This window comes from Erithacus rubecula, assembly GCF_903797595.1.
Source record: "Erithacus rubecula genome assembly, chromosome: 1".
Taxonomy (NCBI): Eukaryota; Metazoa; Chordata; class Aves; order Passeriformes; family Muscicapidae; genus Erithacus; species Erithacus rubecula.
In genome coordinates, this window is record NC_136658.1 from 77014394 (window position 1) to 77040458 (window position 26065).

The following is a 26065-nucleotide window of genomic DNA, read 5'->3' on the forward strand; positions in this document are numbered from 1 at the left end:
CCCGCCCCGGAAGCGCAGCCCAGCGGCCGCCGGCGCGGCTCGGTGGTGGCGGCGGGCGGGGGCAGCTGCGGCCGAGCGGGCACCGCCATGGAGCACATCCGCACCACCAAGGTACTCTGGTGCTCCAGGAGAGGGGCGGCAGCGGGGCTCGGGTAACAGCGGGGCCGGGAGGGCCCGGCCCGTCCGCTGCGGGCGAGGGCGTTGTTGTTTTCCCTGCCTGCTGCTGTTTGTGGCCGGTGCCTCCCCGCGAGGGCTCTGGAGCCGCTGGAAGGGGCGGAGGGCTCTGGGCGTAACAAGGGGAAGAGGCTAAAAATCCTGATATAAGGCTTTTGTGGAGGAGCGGGGAACAGGAGAAGCGAGCTGAAGGGGTTGCAGTTGTTTTGTGTGCTCTGGATATGGTTCCTTGCAGCTTTTTCTGGCTTTGAAGGCAAATCGGTTCTGAAAACAACTGATTTGTTTTCTCCTTTTTGAAGACTCCAGTGTGTGTTAAATGCGCCGGCCGTCAGTGCATGTGTAATGTGTTAGGCTATTTAAAAACATGTCAGCTAACCTGTAGTTGACATTTTTGACTTCTCTTTTATTTCCTATTATTGGTGCGTTAGTCTTTGTATAATGAAAGTGCAAATGGAAGGTCTCTCTTCTTATTGCGGCTGATTTTTAAGTAAGTTTATAAGTCACAGCTTCTGTAGCATGAAATTTCTAACAGTACTGTTCTCACCTTGCTCATCATCCCTGACTGCAGAGGTTGCTGAAAGGACTCCCCCTGTCTGTTGGGTCCTGGAAATTGTAATTAATTCCTGAACTTAGCAGTCTGACCTTAAAGTAGATTTATAGATATGTTAAGGAAAGGAGCATTCATAGATCGTGTCCAAGTAGCAGATTTATAACCAATAATTACATAAAGGAACATAATTACATAATTTTTTAGTAATAGCTTACATAACTTTTATAGAAATGTGTATAGCTGCTTTTATTTTTCATATACATGTGTGAAACAGAAGGAAGGTCTCTGATGAAACTACTACTAGTGCCACTTTATTAGTCTTGCACCAGCTGACAGATTGGAGATAAAGTTTCTTTATTAACCTGTTTATAAACATGAAAGTCCTTGTTTAGAAACTTAATATTGTATTGTTACAGTCAGTAACTGGTTCCAAAATGAAAGCTCGACTAAAGCCAATGAGTCTTGATGATCAGAGTGTCTGATAAGTTTCAGACCTGAAATTGACACTAGAATGGCTGCAGGTTGCTGACTTCTTTGCATCTGCAGGTGATTATATTTCTGCATTGTGTTTTTAGGGCCCTGCTAGGGAAAAAATACTTTATGTAGCAATATAACCAGAGAGAGAAATGAGTTCTGAACACAATTTGTAAGGTACAAGAGTACAAGACTTATTACTTGGAGTGATTATTTTTATAATTCACGCAAAAAAAAAATTCTAAAAAATCAGTGTCATAATAAGAAATAGTGTGATATTTCTTTTGTCACAACTCTGTTGCTCACTTAGCTTTTTGTAAGCTGTTGGTTTATCGAATATCCAGGTAGATTAAAATGCATATAGGCAAGCATTACAGGTAAAGAAAAATAAAGTACGACCTGCACTGTGGGCCTTGAAGGTTCAGCTTGTGTGTAGGTTCAGGTTGGATCTCATGTCAACTGTTCTGATACACCCCTGCTTTTTCTAATCTGATGGCATTCCTGTTTTTTCAATTTAGTTAAGTCATAGTGACTTAAGCTTGAAATAACAGTGCAGTCTTGCATAAATTAACTGCTGTCCAGGGCAGCTGTTATCCCCTGGAGAAGGTCATGGGATAGGTTTTTTACCACCTCCAACTTCAGTTTGCTGGGAATGTTGAAGTTAAAATTTCCTTAGAACTGTCAGCACAGCTACCTGAAGTTAAGTGTAGCTTTTTGTGAAATTAAACTGTCCAACAGATTTTATGTTTAATAAGGAAATGCAGTCAACTTAAAAAAATCACTTTTGAGACTTTTATATTTAAGTAGCGACAAATGATCAAACTCAGTTTATTAAATGTGGTGGTAAAATAAAGAATATGTGGTTATACAGTGAATCTTGATAGCATCTGTAGGGATACTTTATAGCAAAATGTAGCTAGAAAAGCCTGAAAATTCTTCAATCAAACCTGTTTCCATATTTGAAGTCAAATCTGTATTAGTGAAAATACTTCCAAATTTTTCTCCTGAGGTGGAAGGTTTTGCTTAGTTTGACTGCTAAATCAAATAAAACAGCAAAAGAAAAAGTGTATAGTAAGCTGAGTGCCCATTAAAGCTGGTTTGAGTCAAGTTTAAATGACATTTAATAACAACATTTCAGTTGTTTTTAAGAAAAGTTTATCTATGGCTTTGCTTTCAGAATTCTTGAAGACTTTAGCTAGGTAAGTGGAAGTTGGAGCACTAATGCCTGTCCTCATCTAATGTAGAAATACAGCTTTGAGAAAAGCTGCCTTGTTACATGGGAGAGAAGGAAACCTCACGTGCCAGGACTTTGTGGCTTGTATTACTGGAGCAGTTTCTGTGAACTTCTTAATTTGCTGGGGAATTGCAGTGCCAGGTACCTGAGCAATTATTGCTGCAGATCTGCCCAGTATGAATTCTGTGTTTTGGCTGTGGTATATTCACTTAAGCTCTATACTTGAGAACTTGGTGGATTCAGCATAATGTATTTTGATGTACTGCTGCATGTAGTTTCCAATTTTTTGCTTTCTAAACTGAAATTTAGAATATATCATAGTGCTGAGTTCTAATGTATATTTGTATTTCCTTCATTCTGTTTCCAGAATTAATTGTTTTTTTAACTTTCAAAATCAAAATTTGACCTTGGTAGATCATAAGAAATACTTGAATTTTTCTTCTGTTTTGTATGTGCTTTTAGTAAGTAAATACAAAAAATGGCTTAACATCAGCACAGTAGATGTGGCCTCTCCTTGTTGCCTCCTCTGGGTACTGGTCTTGCTGGTATGGAAGTTTTGGGAGTTCTGCAATGCATGCAGTGATAGCACAGAGCTTTAACTTGGCATTAATGAGACAGTGCTGCTAAGAAATAGAGGAATGCATGGAGATAAGCCATTTGCCACACTCCTTTCCTTTTCTTGCACACAAAGAATCGTGTAATGCTAGTTTCAAATAGAGCTCTCTGTGGAGACCAGAGTTAGGAGGAGCAGATAAAAGCAGGCTATCTAGAAATATTTTTTCTTTTGAAATATTTTCCATAGGATTGAGATAACAATACTGATAGAATGCCCGGAGTAATTTGCCCTTGTGAGGCTCAAGTCTGAATTATCTGCTTCAAATGCCAGCACAGACCTTGAATTTTTAGGAGGTTTTTGTAATTATTAGTATAATGTTTACATTTCATTAAGAATGTGTTTTGACTAGGAGGCAAGGTTATCATAATACAGATTTTTGAAGATGGGGAATTGATAAAAGACAGTAAATAGCTAAAATGGAAGTCAGGAGAGCATAATCTTTATGGCTTTGAGTGTTCAGACAGCCAATAAAGCACATTGCTGAGATCAGCTGTTAGTTCAGTGCTGGCATCTCGATACCAGGAAATTGTTTGCTGTGTTTTGGGGAAGCAGCCTAAAAGCTTAGTCATTAATAATTCTTACTTTAGAAAAATTGAAACAAAAAAACCCCTCAATTTTGTATTGAAACAGGATATTTGAACTAGCTGGTCTCAAAGCTTGTGTCCATTCTAGTTTGGCCTGAGTAGCCTTGTGCGTGCTGTGTTATGTTTCCTACTATTTTCAAAATTATTGCACAAACTGACAAAGTATTTACTAAGTTAGAGTTTAAATTTCTGCAGAAATTCAAAATTTAAGTTTTATTCCCCCTTCCCCTTTTTTGTTACAGGTAGAGCAAGTGAAATTACTGGATAGGTTCAGCACGAGCAATAAGTCACTGACGGGCACTCTGTACCTTACAGCAACTCATCTGCTGTTCATAGATTCAAGCCAGAGAGAGACGTGGGTAAGGATAATGAATGCTTGTGGCTCAAAGGCATGGGTTCTCCAGATGCATTTCTTCTTCCTGATTTAAGGTTGAATTTGTTCACTAAAATGTTCTTAGCTGTTCTTTCTACTCTCCTCCTTCATGGTATTGTTAGTTGTTAATAATTCACAGGTTATGCTCTTGAGTGTCGCTGCTGCAGTTGAAATCAGGTCATGTTGAAAGTTTTGGCTTTTCCTCAAGGTGCTGTAATTTCTTCTGTAGCTTTCACTCGTATTTCTGAGTTAGTGTGTGGTGGTTTTCTTTAAATAACTGACTTGCACCATAATTCTGAGGTAGGAGTGGGAGACTGATACATAGGTTAAGCATCTGGTTTACAATTTCAGAGTTAACTTATCTTGTAATTAGATTCTGTCTAGGTTAAATGAGAGCAAAAACCCTAAGATCTCAGGTTTGGGGAATATTGAAGATAAGATGTGCTTTTTTAGAGCACTAAGCAGCTGTTTCTTTACAATATTCATTTCTGGAATAAAAGGTTTCAGATGGGGCTGCAGCTTCTTGTTAACCAGTACCAATGGTGTGCAATCAAAGCTAGTACTGTACTCCCCATTAGTTTTTATACTCAGTGCCCTGGTGACACACATATGGTCATCAAGTTGTGGCTCCCACTGAAGCCCAGCCACCTGACTTGATTTAGTGCCTTTAGTCTTCCATTCTCTGGGATGAAATATTATCTCCCTGGCTGTCATTAATTTGGGTTTTTTTCCCTGTAGGTGTATTTTCCTTGATTAGCCTTAATCCTGTATCCTGGTTATCTGACTAAGTGCCTCATGGTGCTTTCAAGAAAACTGATTTTTCTCTTATTTTTTCTTGGATACAATGTAAGACTCTGTACAAACCAAACTGTTATCCTTGCATACAAAATGGGTTTTTGGGGAGAACATGATTCAGAAGCATTACTTGCTTTTGTCTCCCTATGCACTACGTTAAAAGGTTTTGGGGAAATTGAACCTGTACTCCAAGTACTGCATTTCTGATGATAATGCAAGTATAATTATCATAATGTCTCCAAGATAGTGTCTTTGTAAATGCATATTTGGCAGCATAGTTTTCAGATGCCTGTCATATTCTGATCAATGTTAGAGAGGATTTGATTGCTTCAGTGAGGTAATTGAAAGTCTATCAAGAACATCTTGTTCAGGTAGTATGTCTGTGCCTTTCTTCCTATGGTTGAATAGCTGTTACTTTCTATATATTTACCTAAATCTTTTGTAGATTTGCCATGCAGATAAATGTGTGGAGGGCTTTTGTATGCCCGTTGCTGTGACAGTGCTGTTAAAGTGGTCATAAACATTTTGCTGAGAAACTCATGTTTATCTAACACAACAGGTAATACAGGAGATGTTTTTCTTACCTCCTGTTCTGTCTGTACCTGTTAAATACTGGAATTCTGGTATCTTCAGGATCTCCTGTATCTTTCATACATTGAATTATTTTCCTGTCCTTTATTTTGTCTGAAAATTATGAAGTATGTTTTTGTAGATCCTTAAATATAGACATTCTGTCTGGACACTGCCTAATGAGATACAAGCCTGTCAGTTAACAAAGTTAAAAGAAAACTGAACAACTACAGTGAGGTTTTACATCTCAGTTTTGCCTTTAGAAAGACACTTCAAAATGACAGAAGAGAGTAACTAAAGTTTTATACATTTCAGTATCCTGATCCAAGTGCCATTCTTGGATATCTGCTTCTAAATGCATTTTTTTTATAACTCACTGCCAAAATTAGTCAAAATCTATATTCAGCATTGCTTAGTGTGTTGTCTTACAACTGCTGATCTAAATAGTATGCTGTTCTTGTTTTTCCTCAGCATGCTTACTCTGAGTTTTTGTATGTCACAGATACTACATCATCACATTGCTGCAGTGGAAAAACTTCCTTTGACTACTTCTGGCTGTCCCCTTGTCATCCAGTGCAAGAACTTCAGGATAGTTCACTTTGTGGTACCCAGAGAGAGAGATTGTCATGACATTTATAATTCTTTGCTTCAGCTCTCAAGAACAGGTAATATTTGTAGCTTTAAAAGACTTTGCAGTATATGCTTGGATAAAAAGTTTAGTTATGTGTGTAAACCATGTATCTTTTATTTATTTTTCTTTAAACGTGCATTATGTAAAGTTGCAAATGGGTTTGACATATAAATAGGTTTTTTGGTTAAATATTAATTGCATAAAAATTCAGAAGCTGCATTGTCTGGCTTTTGTATGTCGCTGCTTTTCCTTAACAGAATGAGAGATCTCTTTTTTTTAATTTATAGTGTTATAGCTGAAACTGTGAATATAAATCTGTATAGTCTCTCTTAATTGTGTGTTCTATAGATTAAAAACCCACTAAGCAGATCAATTCTTACTAATTTCATGCAGTTTCAAAACTAAATCTGAGATTTTGATGATAGAATAACATTACCAATTCAGTGTTACAAGAGACTTCTGTCACTATGGTCTTTAGCATTTTCTGGTTTGTGTTTAGAACATTGCCTAATGTCATCTGTCATAAGTAAATAGCATAGTAGGAAAAACAAAGTTTTTGAAAGCTTTCCATTTTTAAGGGAAACTTTAAAACTTTTTAAGGTCAGTAGATGTACATTTTAGTTCTTACCTGCCAAAATAATTTGTTCTTTCATATCCTGTGAAGTCTTCTAATAATTCTGCCTTTTGCCTTAAGTTTGTCAGTCTTCATTTTGTGACCCTTATTGCTTTAGACATGTGTCTTCTGAAATAGGTCAAGCACACTCAGGAAAACTTTCATAACCTACTTCTAAGTATCTATAATTGTGTTAGGTAACTGTAGGATAGTTGCAGAACAGTTATTTCAGGCATGTCAAGTATCTATAATTTAGTCTTGCTTCTGTGAATCTTGGAGCCTGAGACTTTCTCTCCATTACATATTCTTTACCTTTTAGCAAAATATGAAGAGCTCTATGCCTTTTCTTATAATCCAAAACAAAATGAATCTGAGCAAGTCAAAGGTTGGCAGCTTATTGATCTAGCAGAAGAATATAAGAGAATGGGAGTGCCAAATGATTACTGGCAGTTGTCTGATGCAAATCGTGACTACAAGGTAAGTGTTGTAATGGAAACATGTTCTGCTCTGCATCTGTTTCTGATCAGGCCTAGAAAACAGCTTAATGCTATGAAATCACTTGGCTTGCAATATTAAGCCAAAACTTGCAGGTAGAGAGAGTTAACTTCTTAATCAATGTGCGATCTCACAACTTCCTGATTGAAGTTTTTCCAAAGCCTCATTGAGAGAGCATGTGTACATGGATGTGTGGGTTCTTTGGGATTATCTCGTTTGTACTACTGTCACCCATGGCTTGCCTCCTTTGAGTTGTTTGCTTTTGTATAAAGAAACATGATAGTGTTTATCTTTTGTGACTTAATTCACCTGGCATCTTTCAAATTGAATACAATAAAACTAGGTTAGGCTTTGTGTCTTGCCTGTAAAATCTTTTTTGTCTATCTGTGTTTCAGATTTGTGAAACCTATCCTAGAGAACTTTATGTTCCCAGAACCGCAAGCAAGCCCATAATTGTTGGTAGCTCCAAGTTCAGAAGCAAAGGAAGATTCCCAGTGTTGTCATATTATCATAAAAATAAAGAGGTATAGTGTGACTTCCTTTTATTATAAATGTGCTGAAAAGTATTTCTCAACACTTGGCAGTAGTTCAAGGGCTGGTGAGGAGGTTCAAGTACAGTGACTTGCATGGCAAGGCTGTGACTCAGGATAACCCGAATACAGCTGACAGGAGTGGTGCCTAACAGGATGCTGAGTAAGCCTAGCCAGTTTAAAAGCAATTCTTAAGTAATCAGTTGATTCTACTAAAGTTTGCAGAAACTTACATTAAGATAACTGAGGATAGTTTTCTCTTAAGGGATCTGTCTTTCTTCATGTATCAGGAATAGAATCTGTTAGGTCATAATGGTGGAAAAAAAAAGCCAAACAGATGAACCAACAAAACAGTAAAATTGCTTCTTCAAGGAGTTACTTGCAGTGTAGAAAATTCTACAGGGTAGGAAATAAGATTTTGCAGAGGGTGGTGTAAAGCAGCATGCACCTATCTAAGCTGTGGAAGGAGAGGAGTACTGTCACCTTGCTGAGTTAAAGAATTTGTCTGATGAATGTGAAGCTGCTGGATGGATTTGAACATAATTACATTATTATTTGAACATTGGAAGATGTAGTTTCTGAAATGCAACATACTGAAAATTACATGGCAAAAATTACATTAGATGTTAACAAATTACACTTGTCATAATAAAATCATGCCTGCATTAATAAAACCACACATAATTCATTCCATATTAAGGAAGTGGCTTGCTTTCCTAAAGTGTAATTTTTCCAGCCTGTACTTTTAAGAGTTTTTATGTCAATTATGTAAACTGGTACCTTGCCATGAAGATTAACCTGAAAAAACTGTTTTGATGAATCTTTAGATTTAAGTTGTAGGTACTGTATTTCAGGGTTTCCAAGGGATGTGCTTAAAAATTTGGAACATTTGAACTTGATTCAGTTTGCTGGTACTATCTGCTGAATGAAACAATTTGTTTCAGTGTCTTTTGAGATTTTGCAAAGTACTTCAAGTACATGTATTAAACTGATGGTGATTTGTCCTTTGTTGTCTCTGGTAGGCTGCAATTTGCAGATGCAGTCAACCTCTCTCAGGTTTCAGTGCCAGGTGCCTGGAAGATGAGCACATGTTGCAAGCCATCAGTAAAGCAAATCCTTCAAATCGCTACATGTATGTCATGGACACCAGGCCCAAGGTAGGTACTTGACACCTCTGCTCCTGAATATCAGAGTGCAGGGATACAATGTAGTTCTGAAAAAGCCAAATAAGAGTCCATCATATGCAAAATGTTGTAAAGGTAAGGTTAGACCCCTCTATTCAGATGTTTTAATTTTTTTTTTTCCTTTAAGAAGTTGAACCTGTCCCAGTACTCAGCTAGAATTCTCTGAATATGCTGCTAAACTTTGAGAGGGACATTTAAAAATATACTTAAATCATAGTTAGGAAGTGAACATTGAGTGGGATCCAGATAATTCTAACTGTTTGAAATTAAATTCATGAAGTAGTGAGCTGTGATGGAGTTTCATTTGGAATGGGAGAGAGTACTATGTTATGGGTATATAATCTGTACAAACTGTCTCAGAAAGGAGGAAGTGGAGGAAGTTCTGTTCTGACATTTTGAGGTCATCATGGAAGGGCTTGAGTTAGAAGAAGTCTTAAACATAATCTCCAACCTCTCTGACAAGGTTGTTCAGAGCTCTAGCCAGTCTGGTTTCCAGGATCACAACTTCTATGGGTAATGTTTTCCTCACCATCATACTTCCTCATTAATTAAATTGAATTCTGTTATTTTATTAAGTTGAATTATGTTATGACTGTGTTACAATGTGTGGCTAATTCTCACTCTTTAGACCCGTCTTCATTTTAGTTAGTATTAATTTCACTCAAGTGTCTGAACATTGGAGCTGAAAGTGTCTGGGTCTTACTCTTCCCTTTGTAGGTGAGACATTTGTAGTGTCTTGACTCAGAAATGTTTGGACACAACTAAAAGCTTATTAATGTTATAAGTTAGTAATGTGGAGAAGAGAATAGAAATTACTAAATACATTATTCAGATACGTCAGTTCTAAATATAGACTGCTTCTTTATTTTTTTTATACATATATACTGTCCTTTTCTTACACTTCAGTGCTTTCAAGCTGATTTGCCCCAAACTGTATTAGAAACTGTTTATACTATGTGCTCTTGTGGTTTTTCCCCAATGTATTAAATTGAAATTGCTTGACTTTTGTTTCTTGATTTGATATTTTTATTTCAATAATGTTTTTCAGTATTTTTATTTTCCTCTTTTAAGCTTAATGCAATGGCTAACAGAGCTGCTGGGAAGGGCTATGAGAACGAAGACAACTACTCAAACATTAGGTTCCAGTTTGTTGGCATTGAAAATATTCATGTAATGAGATCCAGCTTGCAAAAACTCCTGGAAGGTATGTTTTAACAGTACAAAAATAGTGTACTTGAAAGCAGGATAAGTGTTTTTCTGAAGTCTTTAATAATAGGCTAACACGAACTGCATTGACATTTCTATGGTTTATTCCAGCTCTGTGTTTAGTACCAGTTTGATGTGCTTTGTGGTAATGAATTACCTTAAACCTTGACCCTCAAACTGAATGGAGTTGTTTTGAAGAAAATTGAATGGCACATGCATGTTTTGTGAGCTTTGTTAGCATGTTAGTGAAAAAGACTGCTGTGTTTTCCAAGTGTGTGTCTGTAGATACATTTCATTTACAGAATATCAGTTCTCCAAGGAGCACTTTGTTCCACAGAATTCACAATAAACATATGGTCTGCACAAAATTTGAGCTCTTTGACTTGGTGACCCACTTGTGTGCTTGTAGATGTTGATAGAGAAGGGGTAGGGGGAATGTGAGCCACTTCACCATACCACTGCCTGCCTCCTGGTGGTGAAAATGGAGAGGCAGAAGTGTGTTCATAATTCTGTTAATGTTTTATTTAGGTAGACAGCTGCGAGAAAATTTAAGACATTGTGAAATTAGAATACAGTGGCAGAAGTGAGGCTTCCACACCTGACTCACAGTACATTTGTAAGAGCTTGGCTTCTGGAATTATGCAAGTATTTCCAGAGACAGAGAAGGTTTACACTTGTATGGAGGCCTATTTTGATGAAGACATGCTGTTACATTGATAAAGAAATCTTACAGATTAGTGGTGTAGTCTTCATTTTCATTGATCCTGGATGTGCTTCTAACCTGTTCTTCAGGCACTGTGCATGGAATCCTACTAAGCTTTGATAATATGGGTATTTCTGGTTACTCCTGCATGTATTTTTTCCAAAAGGAAAGATGAAAAGCTTGAGTTATTACATTTGTCAAAATCCCCCTTTCTCTTACTAATATGTTCAGTTCTAGGAAGCAAGCTAATAAAACTTGATTGTTGGTTTAGTTTTTAAGAGGCCTGTTTCTGTGTAATAATGTGTAATGCAGAAGTGTGTGTATCACATTGTTATCAACACAGACTTCATATTCCTTCCATTTGAATGGGCATCCCACTGGCAATGCTTACTAAATACATGTCTGTCGTTTTCTTTAAGGATGGAATGTGTTTTTGTTCTTCCTTGTGTGGAGAATTGGTTTGTTTGAACAGTATTGAACAAAATCATGAGTGATCTCTATTGCTTGTTTTCCACTTAAAGTTTTTTAGTGAATGAACACAGTTTTTTTACCTCTCTTAGTGTAAATGATTCACTAGAGTTTTGCTGGATGCCACTTTAGAAGTAGGAGCATATTCAGGGGTAGGAAGGACCCTTAATATTTAGGGATGTATGCAATAATTTACTCTTCAGCCCTTTGTAGAAATGTGCCATCAGTGGGATGATCAGGAATAAGATGCCATGAAAATGGTTGATAATTTAAAATGAGGAAAATGCCATTTAGCTTCTGTGTACTCACTTCCCCTGCCTGTGCTGAACTGAATGTTCTCATATCAGAACATGATACCAATGACGCTGCTTGTTCAAGCACCACTGTAACTGGGGCTGCCCTCAGTTGTTTGGGCTTTTTGTAACAAAACAACTGTTATTCATTGTTTGGTGTGTGTCCTGCCCCTTGGCTCTGTGTCTGTCTTGCTTCCTTCAAAATATAAAGATTCCATTCGTAAGCCAAATGTGAGACAAAATCCATCCCAACATCCTTTTGTAATGAGACTACACCATGGAGCATGCTAGGGGAATTTACAGTGTATTCACTTTGGATTCATCTTGTACTTAAATATCTTGCATGCAGTGGTTCAGATCTTTTTGTCAAATAGTTTTATTCAGCATGAACATGATGACTATTGATGAGCAGACTACAACACTCATGGGAAAAACGTAACAGACTAAATTTGTGGCTGTGACATTAATTACAAAGTTCAGGTTTTATATATTTAAATTACAGTATTGCATAACAGAAGGGATTGAACTCTGATAGGCAAAAGAATTTTGGGTATGTCAAGAGGGGGCATTTCTGCAGAAAATGTTTGGGGAAAAGGCTCAATAGATGTTGCAATCTGTTGCATATATTTTGATGGTGGAAGTGTGTTAACTGAGAGGATTTTGTGAGTTATGTGGAGTTTTCTGTATAGGACAAGGGATTATGTAGGTTTTTTTATTTAAGAAAAGGCCCTGCCTGCAACCTGCTGTGCTTCACTCTGCAGGTCTAGTCACCTTCTGAACTGCTGCCTGAGGCTTTACTAATAGTGTGAATAAGGACAATCAAACAAGGGAACAGTGAGGTTTGGGGGCTCATGTACATCTAGGGCTTATGTTTTTTATGGTGGGATCTATATAGGCAGAACTGTCTTGAATCCTACTTATTGTGAAGGAGCTGAATTATCTTAGAGGTACTATAAATGGTACCATAATCATCTTTGATCTTTTAAATGACCATAACGAACTGGAAAATAATTTTTTTTCAACATATAAAAGTTGGAACAGTACCAATGCAATTGATCTAATCACCAACTAGTATAAAAATGCCTGCATTAATTCACAGTAATGGAAAGTAACTCTTGGGGCTCAACATATGTGTTCCTATCTCTGCCTTCAATTATAAAAATAGAGAAATCTAGCTAGAAAGGGGCAATACTAGTGGTGAATTACTTCTGCCAAGCTGAAAATTGTGATCAAAAGCAGATTTTGAAAGCAGTATCTGTGTGAAAACAAACTGAGGGCTGGAAAGCTTGTGCTTTAAATCAGAGGTTACAGACTGTGTAGGTGTGCTGCCATGAAGAATACCTTTGTCTGTCCAGTTCCTTCTCTGCAGATGTTTGAATTTTCAGATACGTGACTATTTTCAGTTTCTTTCCTTCAGCATGGAGTGGTGGATGTGTTCATGTGCTGTTGTGACTGATCAAGTGTATGGAATCACTGGTATGGAAAATGACTTGATCCTTTCAGCTAGCTCACATTCTCATCTGATTTCCTCCATGTGCCAGATCTTTTGGAAGCAGAACTCTTGCCTAATGATGCCTTTCAAAGACAGGGAAAAGCTAGCTTGCTTTTGCTTCTTTTACTGTATTTACAGACTAACCTTTAAAAGTAGTTTTTCTGTCCTGGGGTTTCTTGATGTTCTGTTACCTCACTCTGTTGGGGTTTGCTAGGTAGTTTTGTAGATGATGATTTGTGGGTTTAAGAAAAGGTGCTGCAGTAGTACGTACTTGGAAGCCTGTCATTCTTCTAGTATTCAGCAGCACCTGGCACTATGAATCTTCCTGAGCAATGGGCAGTGTACCAAAATTTGTTTGACTGAAAGCTGGGAAACATCTACTGCAGATAGAGGAAAGCTCTTGGAGGCAGTTATTTGAGTTTGTAGCACTCATTACATCAGGGAACTTGATTGAATATGAAGCTGCATCACAGAATGATTTGGTGAATTTTGTTCTCTATGTTTGCTGCTGACTCACTTCCTTCCATGGCCATAGATAAAGAAGATTTTGCAGCTGTTGTATCCCTACTGCTCACTTTCATCTACAGAACCTTTTTATTTTCATCTGGTGCCCAATGCTTTAGAATCATAAAATCATTTAAGTTGAAAAAGACTTCTAAGATCATCAAGTCTAGCTGTTAACCTTAATGCAAAGTAGTCTTTCACTGTGGAAAGGCAGGTATTTTTGTAGCTACCAGCCTTGGGTGTCTTCTCTTAGAATTACACATAGTTGAAGTTATGTTAGCCAGCAGATTTTTTTTTTTTTTTTAATTGCCAGAAGTTGGTCATGTTTGGAGAGCAATGTAACTGTGTGAGTTACTATTCAAAATTGTACCTATTCAATTTAAAAAAAAAAAAAAAAAAAGCAGATTATCTGTCTTACATGTGAATTGGTTCTGTGTGAGAATCTTTCAATCTGCATCTCTTGCTGCTACACTGCAAAGCATCTGTCCTTTAATTTGAGTTTTTCCTTTGTCTCTGATTTAACATTATTATTACAGAATCCAAATATATTAGGGAAGAATGGTAGAGATCAGGCAGAAATGTAGTGTGTCAAGTATGAAGGCAGACAAAATTTTGGTGGATTTCATTCATCCCTGTGTTCTTGTACTACACTTACTTTATTCTCCTGAGCAGGGTGGGGGTGATGAAACTCTGGCAGTGTGACTGCTCTGAACTGTGTGTATGTGTGTGGATGCAGCTACTGCCCTACTACCAGTGGATAGTATTAAGTATTCCCAGTGAGCCTTTGGCATTTGCATTGTCTCCCTTGGTGAGACAAGAGTAAGGCTTCCTGGTGGGGATAATCAGTGTATTTACTTGTAATGTTACTTTGTCAAAAGGACACAAAGATCTTACTCTTGCCACTCGTGGTTGTATAGTTCTACAGAGTTGAATTCTGACTGGAGAACATCTTGTAATACCCCTCCCTTAGATTAGAAATACTTCAGGAAACCACCACTCAATTTAGAGCATAAAGGGTTAGATACAACATGCATATTCTTCTTTCTACATTACAGGGTGTAGGTAGCTACAATTGCTTCAGTCTTTTTAACTTGGTTTCTTTCAGTCAGTGGCACAAGGGGTTTGTCTGTCAGTGACTTCTTGTCTGGTCTGGAGAATTCTGGATGGCTGCGTCACATCAAAGCTGTGCTGGATGCTGCTGTCTTCCTAGCCAAGGTAACTTGCATGCTGCTTCTTTATTTGATGGGAAGTTGACTTCCTACTGGAAAAATTATGCTTAATTTTATATAATGTGTAAAATTCTGCAGTTAACCTTTTTGGAGATAGCTGTTTAGTATATATACCAGTACATCTAATATGCTGGTTAAAGTATTATGTGTTACTTTATTATTGGAGGTATTAAAATTCCAGCCAACCTTCTGGGAATTTTTGAATACTGTTTGGTCATCTCGTTGGGAGACAAAGGGTTCTTGTGCTTCCTGCTTCTCTAGAAATTTTTGAAAAGTGTAACCAGTTTGGTGGTGGATGGAACAAACTATTATTTAGTGTACTCTGAAAAATAGAACTGGGCAGTTCTTGTAGAGCAGCCAAGGTGACTATGCTGACTTCATCTGGCAAGGAAATAGGATTCTGTGAATAATTCAGAGGAACAATTGCCTTTGCCAAGCACTTATGAAGCCAAGGGCTTGATCTGATAGTAGTGGGTAAAGAAAAGACCTGCATCTATTTTTTTGCTAGGTGAAATAACAAGGAGTTATCTCAGTTAAAAGTGGGTAGTTGTCCTAAAGATAACCCTCAAAAATGTCTGAGCCAACAGGAGCTGATTTCTCAGCTGAAGCTAATAAGCATTTCCTAGGCCTTTACTTTTATGTAGCATAATGATGAACAAGTGGTATCTTTAATGATTTTAAATGTGTTGACGTTGTTTGGTTTTTTTAATCTGTACTCAGTAATGTGTAATCCAATTATTGTTTGGTTTTCTTCTAAATTTAGTTTAAGGGAGAGAGAGAACTGGGAACCCCTGTAGAGGTTAGCTTATGCAGAGGTGGTAGTGGAATTTCTTTTCAAGGAGTTTTCTATACTTCCACAAAGACAAGTTCCTGCTTTCTGGTACTATTAAATCTTTTCATCATAGTGAACATTTTTCTTTCTTTGTGAAATAAGATAGCCTTTGCTGAGTTGGAAATAAATTTAGGTTTTTATATTTATTTACTAGCTTTTGATTTCTCTCTAGAAAAGAACATTGTTTAAGAAACAACTGTGTTTTGCAGGCAATAGCAGTTGAGAGTGCAAGTGTATTGGTGCACTGTTCAGATGGCTGGGATAGGACTTCCCAAGTTTGTTCCCTTGGAGCTCTCTTGCTAGATTCCTATTACAGAACAATCAAAGGATTCATGGTAAGCAGATCGTTGCAATGTTGAGTTGTTCCTTGGTAAAGAAAGGGTGTAAAATGTTTGAATGTGAAAGGGATCAAACATACTGGGGTTTTTTAAGTTAAAAGTTTGCTGTATATTTCATTTAGAAATACTTTGCTACTTGAAAAAAATATTTAAAATCTAAAAAACTGAAAACAAGTAGCAGATTGTTTTAGTCATCCTGCAGAAATGTTGCAGTGATTGGCTTTTGCATCCCAGCAAGTCCCTTATCTATGACACAGAAGGATTCCAAAGTGCTTATGTGAGGTAGCACACATACTAAATTACCGCAGCTCTGTGCTCCTGTAAAACATTTTTGTCTGTCTCCAAAACAACATTTTAAAACTTAAAAATGGCAATTCCCCCAGTGATAGATGTAAAGATGTCTAAGCAATCTAAATTTCTTCATATTTTATATAGAGAGAAGAATTTCAGTACGATTCTGAATTTTATACTAGGAAAATCAACAGTGTTCTGCAATGACAAGGCAAGGTGTAATGGGCACTCCTCAAGGATAGTACATAAAACTAATTCAGTATATTGTTTAGAACTAACTGCCACAAATATTACAAGCACTGAAAGTGAAGTTGAGGAAGAATTAGAAGAGGATTGATTTGTTGTGAATAGTGAGAATGTATGTAATCTTTAGGGAAGTAATTTCATCTTTTTGGGTTTTGGTTAATCCTTGCTTTCAGTTGAATTTCTGTGAAGGTCCTGTGTTCTTTCTGGTGCTTTTGGTAGTGTGACCAAAGTCATATAACAAGACAGTGTTGATATGAACAAACCTACTACTATAAATGTTAGAAATAATATATTATGGGGTTTTATGTAAACTGTGATAATGGGCATGCAGTACTAACATTTTTCTTACTCTTTGCCATAGAAAATTAATAATCTACTAATAAGTCATGCAACATTTTTCTTAAAATTATCAGTTACCTGATTAGCACAGGTAATTAGCACACTGATTAGTTGCTTAGCTTTTTTTATTAGTTTTTTATGAATGTACTTTGAGAATCTCGTGAAAAACTTCCAAGAAAATAAAGAACCTACAAAGTGATAAATAGTTGTTTCTACTGGAACTTATTGGACTCAGTTTTAAAGTATAATATATCGATAGCCTGTGGGGTTAATACTGTAGGTGTAAGATTGAGTAATATTTTACACAAGATTTTGGTTTTTTTATCCTCTAGGTCTTGATAGAGAAAGACTGGATCTCCTTTGGGCACAAGTTCTCTGACAGGTAGTTCACTCTTCCAATACAGTAAAGTGTGCACATCAAACTGAGCCAAATATTCTTAAACAAAAGGCAGCTTGTAGATGTTGCATTTCTAGCCACACTGCACCAGTTCAGCAATGAGTAAGCTGTTTTCAGTAGACAAGGCACTTCTCTTGCTGTCTACAGTGTATTGTTTTGTACACTTTATTCAAATACCTGTTGGATAATTGATTTATATTGCAAACGTAAAGTTTTAGTGCTACTGGTGCCTTGCTGGCAGAAGTTGATGACTGCAGCAAGATCTACACTGATGATAGTGCAGAACCAATCTAAAGCTACATCCCAGCTATTTAGGCAATATGAAACACTTAGTTTTGGTATCTTTAAATATAAGTTTGCACTTATGTTTACTTTGAAGTCATGCCTAGTTTTGAAAGTCCTATATGTTAAGTGTTCTGTTTTTTCCCTTGATCTGCCTGTCATCAGCTATGACAATAGCCTTGCTGCTATTTACTGCTTATTAATATACTTTTAGCTGGTATGCTCCACATGTTGACTGTGACAGTATTAGAACACAAAGGAACTTAACTGTCTTATGTTGCTATTTTGTACTTAATATAGATGTGTGATTACTTATAAGTCAGAAAAACAGGTTAAATATAGACTTATTACTATTCAAAAATTGCCCCAGTTCTTGAAGTTAGGTACTCAATTTCCAAATCAAAGCTAGTGTTAAATTAAGATGCTGTCATTTAAAAACAATTGCAGCTAAGATTTTTCTTGATTTCTAACTTAAACCAGTTTCAGTCTGTTTGTGGAATCTTTTTCAGATGTTGTCAGTTGGATGGTGATCCGAAAGAGATCTCACCAGTGTTCACCCAGTTTTTAGAAAGTGTGTGGAATCTGACTGAGCAGTTTCCACAAGCCTTTGAGTACAATGAAGCTTTCCTCCTTCAAATCCATGAACATGTCCATTCATGCCAGTTTGGTAACTTCCTTGGAAACTGTCAGAAAGAACGAGAAGAGCTAAAGTAAGCAGGCACATTGTGTTGTGTCTTTTGTTTATTCTGGCAGACTGAGAGCTTCCGTGAATCTTCTTTATTTTAGGCTCTGAATAGAAGAAGGATTGGTGGTACTGAAGCCAGGGAACAGTAGTGTTTCTTGTGCTTTTGCATACTGAAGACAGTCTTTCTAATTTTGGTAGAAAATCACATCTTCTTTTTCACAGGGAAGGTTAAGTTTTCCTGCTCATCTGTTTTTTTGGTTTTTTCCCCCTCTAAAAGTAGGTAAGCTTAAGTTTGGAAATATGTTATTTCCTCTCCCAGTCTCTCTTTAGGTAACCTTGAAGTTCTTGCCTGCTCAAGCCTACTCATTTAGAAGTATTAGTAGAATATCCTCAATGCATTTAGCTGGAGAAGTTCTGTAACGTTTTTTTCAGTTCCTCTCACATTGTATTTTGAAAGTATTTATTTCAAATAGGCAAAACTTGTACACCATAAGCAGTATCTTCTGCTTGTTTGCTTGCAGTCAGTGTGTTGACCTCTTTCTCTTTTGCTTAAGACTAAAAGAGAAGACCTATTCCTTGTGGCCATTCCTTTTGGCTGATCAGAAGAAATATCAGAATCCTCTTTATAATCCGGACTTTTCTCCAGAACTAACTCTTTTGGAGCCTAATACAGTATCGTTCAATTTTAAGTAAGTGTAAATAAGATACAGTATCTTTTCTTCAGCTCTGTCATTATCTTGCATAGTTAAAACTGTCTGTTTTCTGCAGGTTTTGGAGAAATATGTACCATCAGTTTGATCGAAGTATGCATCCCAGGCAGTCTGTGTTCAACCTTATCATGAATACAAGTGAACAAAATAAACAACTGGAGGAAGACATTAAAGAACTGGAAGCTGTAAGTATTACAAAATAAGTGTGTGTACCTGTGACCTGTTCTTCAGATTAGATTCTTATAGTGCTGCTATAGTTTCACATGAATATCACTGCTGTATGGCCTAGCACTTTCTCTGTATAATGATGACTTGGACTTTTCACTGCTTGCTTCTGTGATGAGTGCTCTAAGGCACTATTTATTCTGCTTTTTTAATGAGCTCTATTATGTAAAAGTGCTACTATCAAAGCCTTACTGAAGGCAAGTTTCACAGAAACTTACCCTACATTACACTATCTTGGATAACAAGGTATCCATGTAGCTACAGCTGTGTTGCTAAACTAAGGAGACTGAAAATGTTTTATTTCCATTATAGCTACTAAAATGGAAGCAGTAAGTATTGTCCTCCTTTTAACTTCATATGCAGGTGCATGCTGTTGTAAGCCATCATAATTATGGGTCATGTATATTGTAATGTTTCTATGAAGACAGGGCTTAGTCCAGAAATCAGATGTCTGTAATTCTAGGTGCTGCAATAAGCATCCAGGAAAGGCTGACTTTGCAGAGTCAGTTAAGGTGCTGAAACTTCAGAATAATGCCTTTTAAGGAATGCAGAAGTCTTCTGATTATCAGTTTTAATACTTGTGTATGGACAGAAATGGCAACAGAACTCCTCTGTGTTATGCTGGGGGGAAGAAGGGGGAAATACATCTTTTCTTGGAGAAAAGATTTTATTAGACTGATTCTACTGCAAAGTAATGAATGCAGGTCATTTAATCTAATACTGTTTCAAATCTTAATTTTATATTTAAAAATTTTTATACAGTTGAAGCAACAAGGTGAAGAAAACTCCAGAAGTAATTAAAGAATAAGCAAGAGGGAAAGCGAAGTCTCAGCTTTGAATTTTCTTGAATCTCATTCCAAGATGTTAACTTCACCTGAGCCTTCATTTATCACTTGAGCAATGATGTGATGTAGTTGTTTGAAATCCTGATGAGATCTTTGCTACTGCTGTTTCCATCTGTAGAAAGTTGATGCCAAGAGACACCAGTCTTCTGGTTTTAGTCTCAGCTCTAATAAAATACAAACACATCAACATACAAATCTGTTCAGTTAACTAGTGCAACCTCCCAGTTACTGGATGAGTGAGTTTGAGCTAAAAACAAAAACAAAACAAGCAAACAACCCAAACCATGTAACTAAAAAATCCCTTAATCCTGATCTTTCCTATTCTCTTATTCATGCTAACAGGATACATCCTTTTTTCCTTTCCTGTTTTTTAGTTGACTTTTTTAGAGCATTCATTTGAATAAACTTATTGGCATTTTTAAGATCTAAAGGAAAAGTCTTTTAAAAGGTTTCTAGGAAGGATAGAAGGGCTTTAGAGCTCAAGCTGCTTTGGCATTAAGAGACTCATGATCTTTATTAGACTTCAAGATCCCTGCTTGCTACAGTACCAAGGCCTGTCTCCCTCTTCTACTCCAGAAAGTATTTCCATCATGATAGCAACCAAACAAGGGGCAAGCTTGGAAGAACCTCTCTTTCTCTGGGGATATTGATAGGCATTCTTTGTCTTCTGTGCTTCTGCAAATTTTGAGCAGACAGTTCTTGTAGCATCGGCTGTGAACTGTGGGGAAGAATGTCATAAGGAATGGCCTAACGTTTAGCGATACTGTTACATATCTAAATTAGGGTGTGTACAGAGTTCTACAGACCTTGAGTTGGCCTGCCAAAAGAGGGGATACATTTCCTTTAACAGCACAATATCATCAGTACTAACAGCATGCCTGCTGTTAGTGACTGCTCTTTGTATTTCAGAAAATAAAGCGGAGAAACGGGCAGTCGGATGCGGTCCTTGAGAAGGAGCAGGAGCAGACGGCTCATCCCGCCCCCGTGGCGCTGAAATCCCCTGCCTGCTTCCAGAAGGAGCCGCCGGCGCTGCCGGCGAGCGGCGCCGTGCGGACCATAGAGGGCAGCAACGCCGCAGACAACCGCTACAGCGAGCTGGTGTCCGAGTTCTCCAAAGCCGAGCCGGCCGTCGTCAGCCTGGAGTACGGAGTGGCCAGGATGACCTGCTGATGGACACCTGGCACTGTGTCTTCTGGACTGATTAAATGGAGAGATGGGTCTGTGCTGCATGACCAAAACACGGTTTGCGTATCAGCAAGTTTTGTTGATGTAGGCTAGAACAGCGTGCTAGTTGTCAAGTGTTTGCTGTTCTTTTAAGGGGGAAAAAAGGATGGAGTTGTCTTTTTGAAAGAAATAGGGGCATTTGGTAAGTAGTGACTGAAAATCAAGGAATGTTATGTCTTTGGACTTAGGTCAGTTTGCACTAAATTGATTTAAATAGTAATATTACTTTATTCAGTATAGGAAACCACAGGTGGTCTTTCACAAATTGTTTTTATTTGGACTAGAAAACATGAACTTTGTATTTTAGGAGTTGAAGCTACGTGTATATATCTCATATGAATACATATTCCCTTGCTTAGTGTCACCCAGTACTAACTTTCACTGTATTAAGTGCCATGGAAAAGTATGACATATTTCAAATCATAAATAGTTGGCCTTAAACTTGTCAGATCAATGATTTTGTCCTTTACTACTGCAGTCCATCTGGCTCTGTTTACATTGTATTTGCTCAAATTTTTATACCCTTAAAACAGGACTGAATATAAAGAATGAAGCTTGCCTAAGCTGGCACAGCCTTTCATCAAATAGCTATATGAATGTTAATTTATCACTTGAGACTGTTTTTTATTCCATTTGCTCTGTTGTTTAAAATATAATAGATTGACCTGATTTTCCTCTCTGGCAGCTCAGCAGATTGAGCGTCATTAAAGCTGCAGGTTGTCTGACCTTAAGTGTTTTGATGTATGGTAAGGTATTTAAGTGTAAAATAAGACATGTCATGTAAGAAAACAAAACTAGCCAATAACTGAATAATCAGGTTCATTCAGATTGTTTACTCTGTGCTGTGCAGTTGTTTAAGATGCAAGAATGGAAGCAAAACATTTGGAAGTGTAGTCTACTGATGTTGTTCTCAAGTTAAAAAAAAAGTCATGTGTCTGAAGTCCATAAGAAACTGAGTGCTTCCTGAGTGTTTCTTTAGAAGAAAACTTTGGTTATTTATGAAAACCCTTCTCATTTTGTAAAGTCCAACCTGTGCATGTTTAAAGTAATTTTAGTATCTGGAGATTTTTATATATTTGGAGAGAGGACAAAAACTTCTTCTAGCAGGATGCAGTACAGATCATGGAACATAAGACAAAAGGGGGAAACTTACAGTTTGTGTGCTTAACTATGTATCTGTAATCTTCTGGTAAGGGAGAACATTTTTCAGAAATGTGTCCCATGATAGATTTTCTGAGCAGGTAAAAGAATAAGGAAGAAAAATGTTGGTGCCCAGCTCTTAAACAGAGGTATGAATTATTACTTTGGGTATTAAGATCCGTAATTATGTTAGATTAATGCTACTGACCTTTTATGTCTTGATTTAAATAATTTTTGGTTTCAAATGAAAATAATTTAATTTTCATCCTAATCCCTGAAGTGTGTTTTGTCACGATTACTGGTGTGCACAGTTTTACATAATTTGGCAGCATCTTCCTCTGCACCATAGTGGATCCAAGGTTCTTAGCAAGGCCAGTATAAGTCAAGATCGAGGTGCACTTGTGGAGCTGTCTGGGAGAAACCACCTGTGACTCTTGTATTTGGCTATTAATTCACCCATTTCACTAATTTGATTTTTGAAACGTAAGCATTTTTATTTTCAAAGATAGAAGCACAGTGTCATATTTAAAATACGTTATCCAGTTACTTAAACACATTTAGAATGTCTTCACTACAGGTTTTGATAGTTTCATGTTTGCACAAGTGGTGCCTTACAGGGTTGCAGCAAGAGAGGTTTTTGTGCCTTGTTATTTATTGTCTCCCCTTCTCCCTCACCTTCTTTATTAACTTTGTTCTGTGGTTCTCCTTTGTAAAGACATCTTGTATATTAAGCTTGTATTATATCACAGTAGTGAAACAAACTTATTGCTGACAATATAGATGAGTGTTACCAATTTGTATTTGTTTTAATATTTAGCTGCTCTGGTGTGCCATGTACACTTTTCCTATTTATTGTTTAGAGTGTATAGACTCGAAAGATTATATTAAGCTTTTTTGCAAATACCATTGTATGTTGTTTTTACTTTAACAGCCATCTGAGTGCCCCTGTACATAAAGCTTTTGGAGAGAAGATCTGTTCCCTTTCAGTACTGTTACAGTGAGTTATTTCAGTCGTCAGGTCCTTTTTATTGGCAGAGCTTACTTTTTAGGGAAAGGAACTGGAGTGTGTTTTTACTTTAAATCAAGGTGGGCATGTTAGGTCACCTTTAAAGTGCCATAAAACTGTCTGCTCAAGCACTGAGTTTGTTTCTCGATCAAAAAATACAGTACTCCTGATCTGAAGTAAATATTTTACTCCAGTTAATACATGAATAGAGTTTTATAAGGCTGTTTTGTAGAGCAACCACCTTGTAAGGTTCAGGTAGCTCTGCCAACTCAACCCCCAGGGTCACCAGGGAGGAAAGTTCCTGCAGAGAAGCATCTGTCTCTTCTCATTTGCTGTTTAGGCCTAAGCCAAAACTACCTAAAACACATGGGATCATGAAGTGAATAGATGGTAGTCAAGTGAGCTCCAACAGAAAGATTGGCAGGATAGCCAGGAGTCAGCACAGTGGGGCTGTTCTGTGTCCTTCAAGAGGGATTTTTTTAAAAAATCAGGCAAGTTGACTAAAAAATTGCGGCAGAAGTCTAGAAACAGAAAGAATTTAAAATTTAATTTCAGTGGATGAGTTTTTCTTCATCATGAATATGCTACTCCAAGAGCAGTTACATACTGGAAGGCACCTCATACAGATCAAAATAATGCACAGAACTCTCTCTTTCAGGCTATGACATTAGTTTGTGATTGGTATGTTTACCAGTTGGTTGGGAATATAATGTCCTATACAGAAAGTTGGTACATTTGGTTCTGCTCCATAGGTTGCCAAAGTTAAGCACCTGTGCTTCATCTTAAGGAGGTCTCCTTAGGTGAAGTTTTTGGGTTTCTACATTCTGTGCTGTGCTTGATCTTTTTTCTTTTAATGAACCAAGCTGATAGTCTCACCTGCGAAAACTGATTTTACTTTTGTACTCCAGGCAATTTAAAATATTTATTTCATTAGTACTGAAAGAGTTTGGCTTATTTTTTGGGAGGCTTGCTAGTGTTGTAAGGTATTCTTCAATAAAAGTTTAAGTATCCAACTGTTCTGTTTTGTAGGGCGACTGCCAAATCAACAGACTAAGAAATTAATTAGGCAACACTGAACTGAGCCTGTGCCTTTTCTACACATGTCCAATTACTAGTGACCTAAATCTAGGGCAGAAGCCTGAAGTCTGGAGAGTCCTTTTAGAGAACTGGAACAGCAACCCTACCATAAAACCGCACATCCCTGTGTGGAACAAATGCCCTAATGTAATGGTTTTGCAGAGGGAAAGCTAGCACAAATCAAACTGTGACAGTTTGATGTGTCTCCTCCTCAGGGTAAGCACAGTGGAGAATGCCTTGCTGGGAGAGGTGGTATGTTCTTCCCCTCTAGTTGCTGTTTTCCTGAGGCCTTTTGATAAAGTAACACATCAGCAAATCTCAGAGAATTTGCTCTTCCCATTGTGGTAACTTGAGCACAAAATTGGCTGCACAGTGTGGCTGAAGTGGAGCTGGAATAGCTTGGCTTAACTACTGTCCTCTGAAGGAAGTGATATAAATAATATAAGGAAACTCAATGCTGAAATAGCACAGGGCACATGCTGTCAACATCTGTTCCTTAGAGTGCTGCCCTGTTCTGGAGCAAGTGTGACTGGCATAAGGGCCTCTCGTAAGCATGATTCCTTGCTAGTTAGTTTAAAGATAATCTGATTTCAAACTAGATCATCCCCCCTAGCGGTATTTATAGATCTTTAGGTCAGAACCTAAAGGTTGCTCTTAGAACTCCTGTTTATTTGCTAATAGTTTTAAACCTGTGGCTGATCATAGGCTAAGTGTACTGGTTGTGAAACCTATATTAACCTTTAGGATTATATCTTTAGATTTAAGTCTGCTTTGACTTGCTTTCACCATTGACGCCACACTTTCCTCCTGGTGTTGCTTATTGTGGTGCTTGACGCCCGTCAGATGTAACGGGCTTCTTAATGCTCTGGATGTTTCAATAACCTGAGAGTACTGTGGCTTTCTTCCACTGCTCTGAAGGCTCACATCAGCCTTAGTGAAGAACAGTGAGGGAACTCATGCTTGATCTAGCTAGCTTGCATGTTCTGAAATAACACTGAAGTGCAGCATGGCATCATCTTTCGGAGGTGCAGCTTCTGTACGCACAATAGGCTTAAGGGAGGGGATGTGGTCAGGGACCTGTGTCACAGCATGTAGCAAGGAACAGGACACTGCAGGGGTATGGCTCATAAAGTAGAAGAGGAAAGCTGTTTTGATGTCCAGCAGCACCTCAGGGATTTGAGGTGGAAGGTCAGAGGCATACTGCTTCTGAGATCAGTTTCCAGGTCCCAGAGAATTCAGTGATCTGGTCTGTTAAACACTTCTCACTGAGCAGTTCTGTACTGGCATCAAGGAGCAGAAAATATATATGGATCTGTGTTTCTTAATCTACTGGCTTCACATGATAGATGTCCAGATGGTGACGTTGAAATTGGAGCACAATATCTTGTTTATTCTTGTTTGTATTTTAACTCTTGAGGTCAGTTGCATAGTGTTTATAGCTAAGTGGGATTATAGTTTTGGCACACACTGTTTTCCATGTTAGTGACAAGCACATACATATCTTGTGCTTTGTATCTCTGCGTATATTTCTGCTGAGTGCTTTTCTTGCAAGCAGGCAGCCTTGAAGTCCCACGATGCTGCTCCACCAAGCATTCCTCATTACCTAGCATTGCAGATTGCTTTCCTTGCTGTGTCTTACTGCTGCTCTTCAGCCTTACAGAAGAGTTTATCTTTACAGCTGTTTGTGGACAATGTCCCTTGACAAGCATC

The 26065-nt window shown here is 37.7% G+C and overlaps 1 protein-coding gene across 2 annotated transcripts; it reads left to right on the forward strand.

Moving 5' to 3' along the window:
- MTMR6 (myotubularin related protein 6) lies at nucleotides 1–26065 on the forward strand. Of its 2 annotated transcripts, XM_079309414.1 has the most exons (14): nucleotides 1–111; nucleotides 3875–3991; nucleotides 5873–6035; nucleotides 6934–7091; nucleotides 7505–7633; nucleotides 8662–8796; nucleotides 9895–10027; nucleotides 14595–14704; nucleotides 15760–15885; nucleotides 17097–17146; nucleotides 17953–18153; nucleotides 18683–18817; nucleotides 18897–19023; nucleotides 20818–26065. In XM_079309414.1, the coding sequence occupies exons 1-14, from the start codon at nucleotides 88–90 to the stop codon at nucleotides 21076–21078; spliced, it is 1869 nt and encodes a 622-aa protein (XP_079165540.1). In that variant the 5' UTR covers nucleotides 1–87; the 3' UTR covers nucleotides 21079–26065. The 2 variants fall into 2 exon arrangements, with proteins under 2 accessions (XP_079165540.1, XP_079165541.1); XM_079309415.1 differs by lacking the exon at nucleotides 1–111 and having other exon boundaries at nucleotides 3942–4061.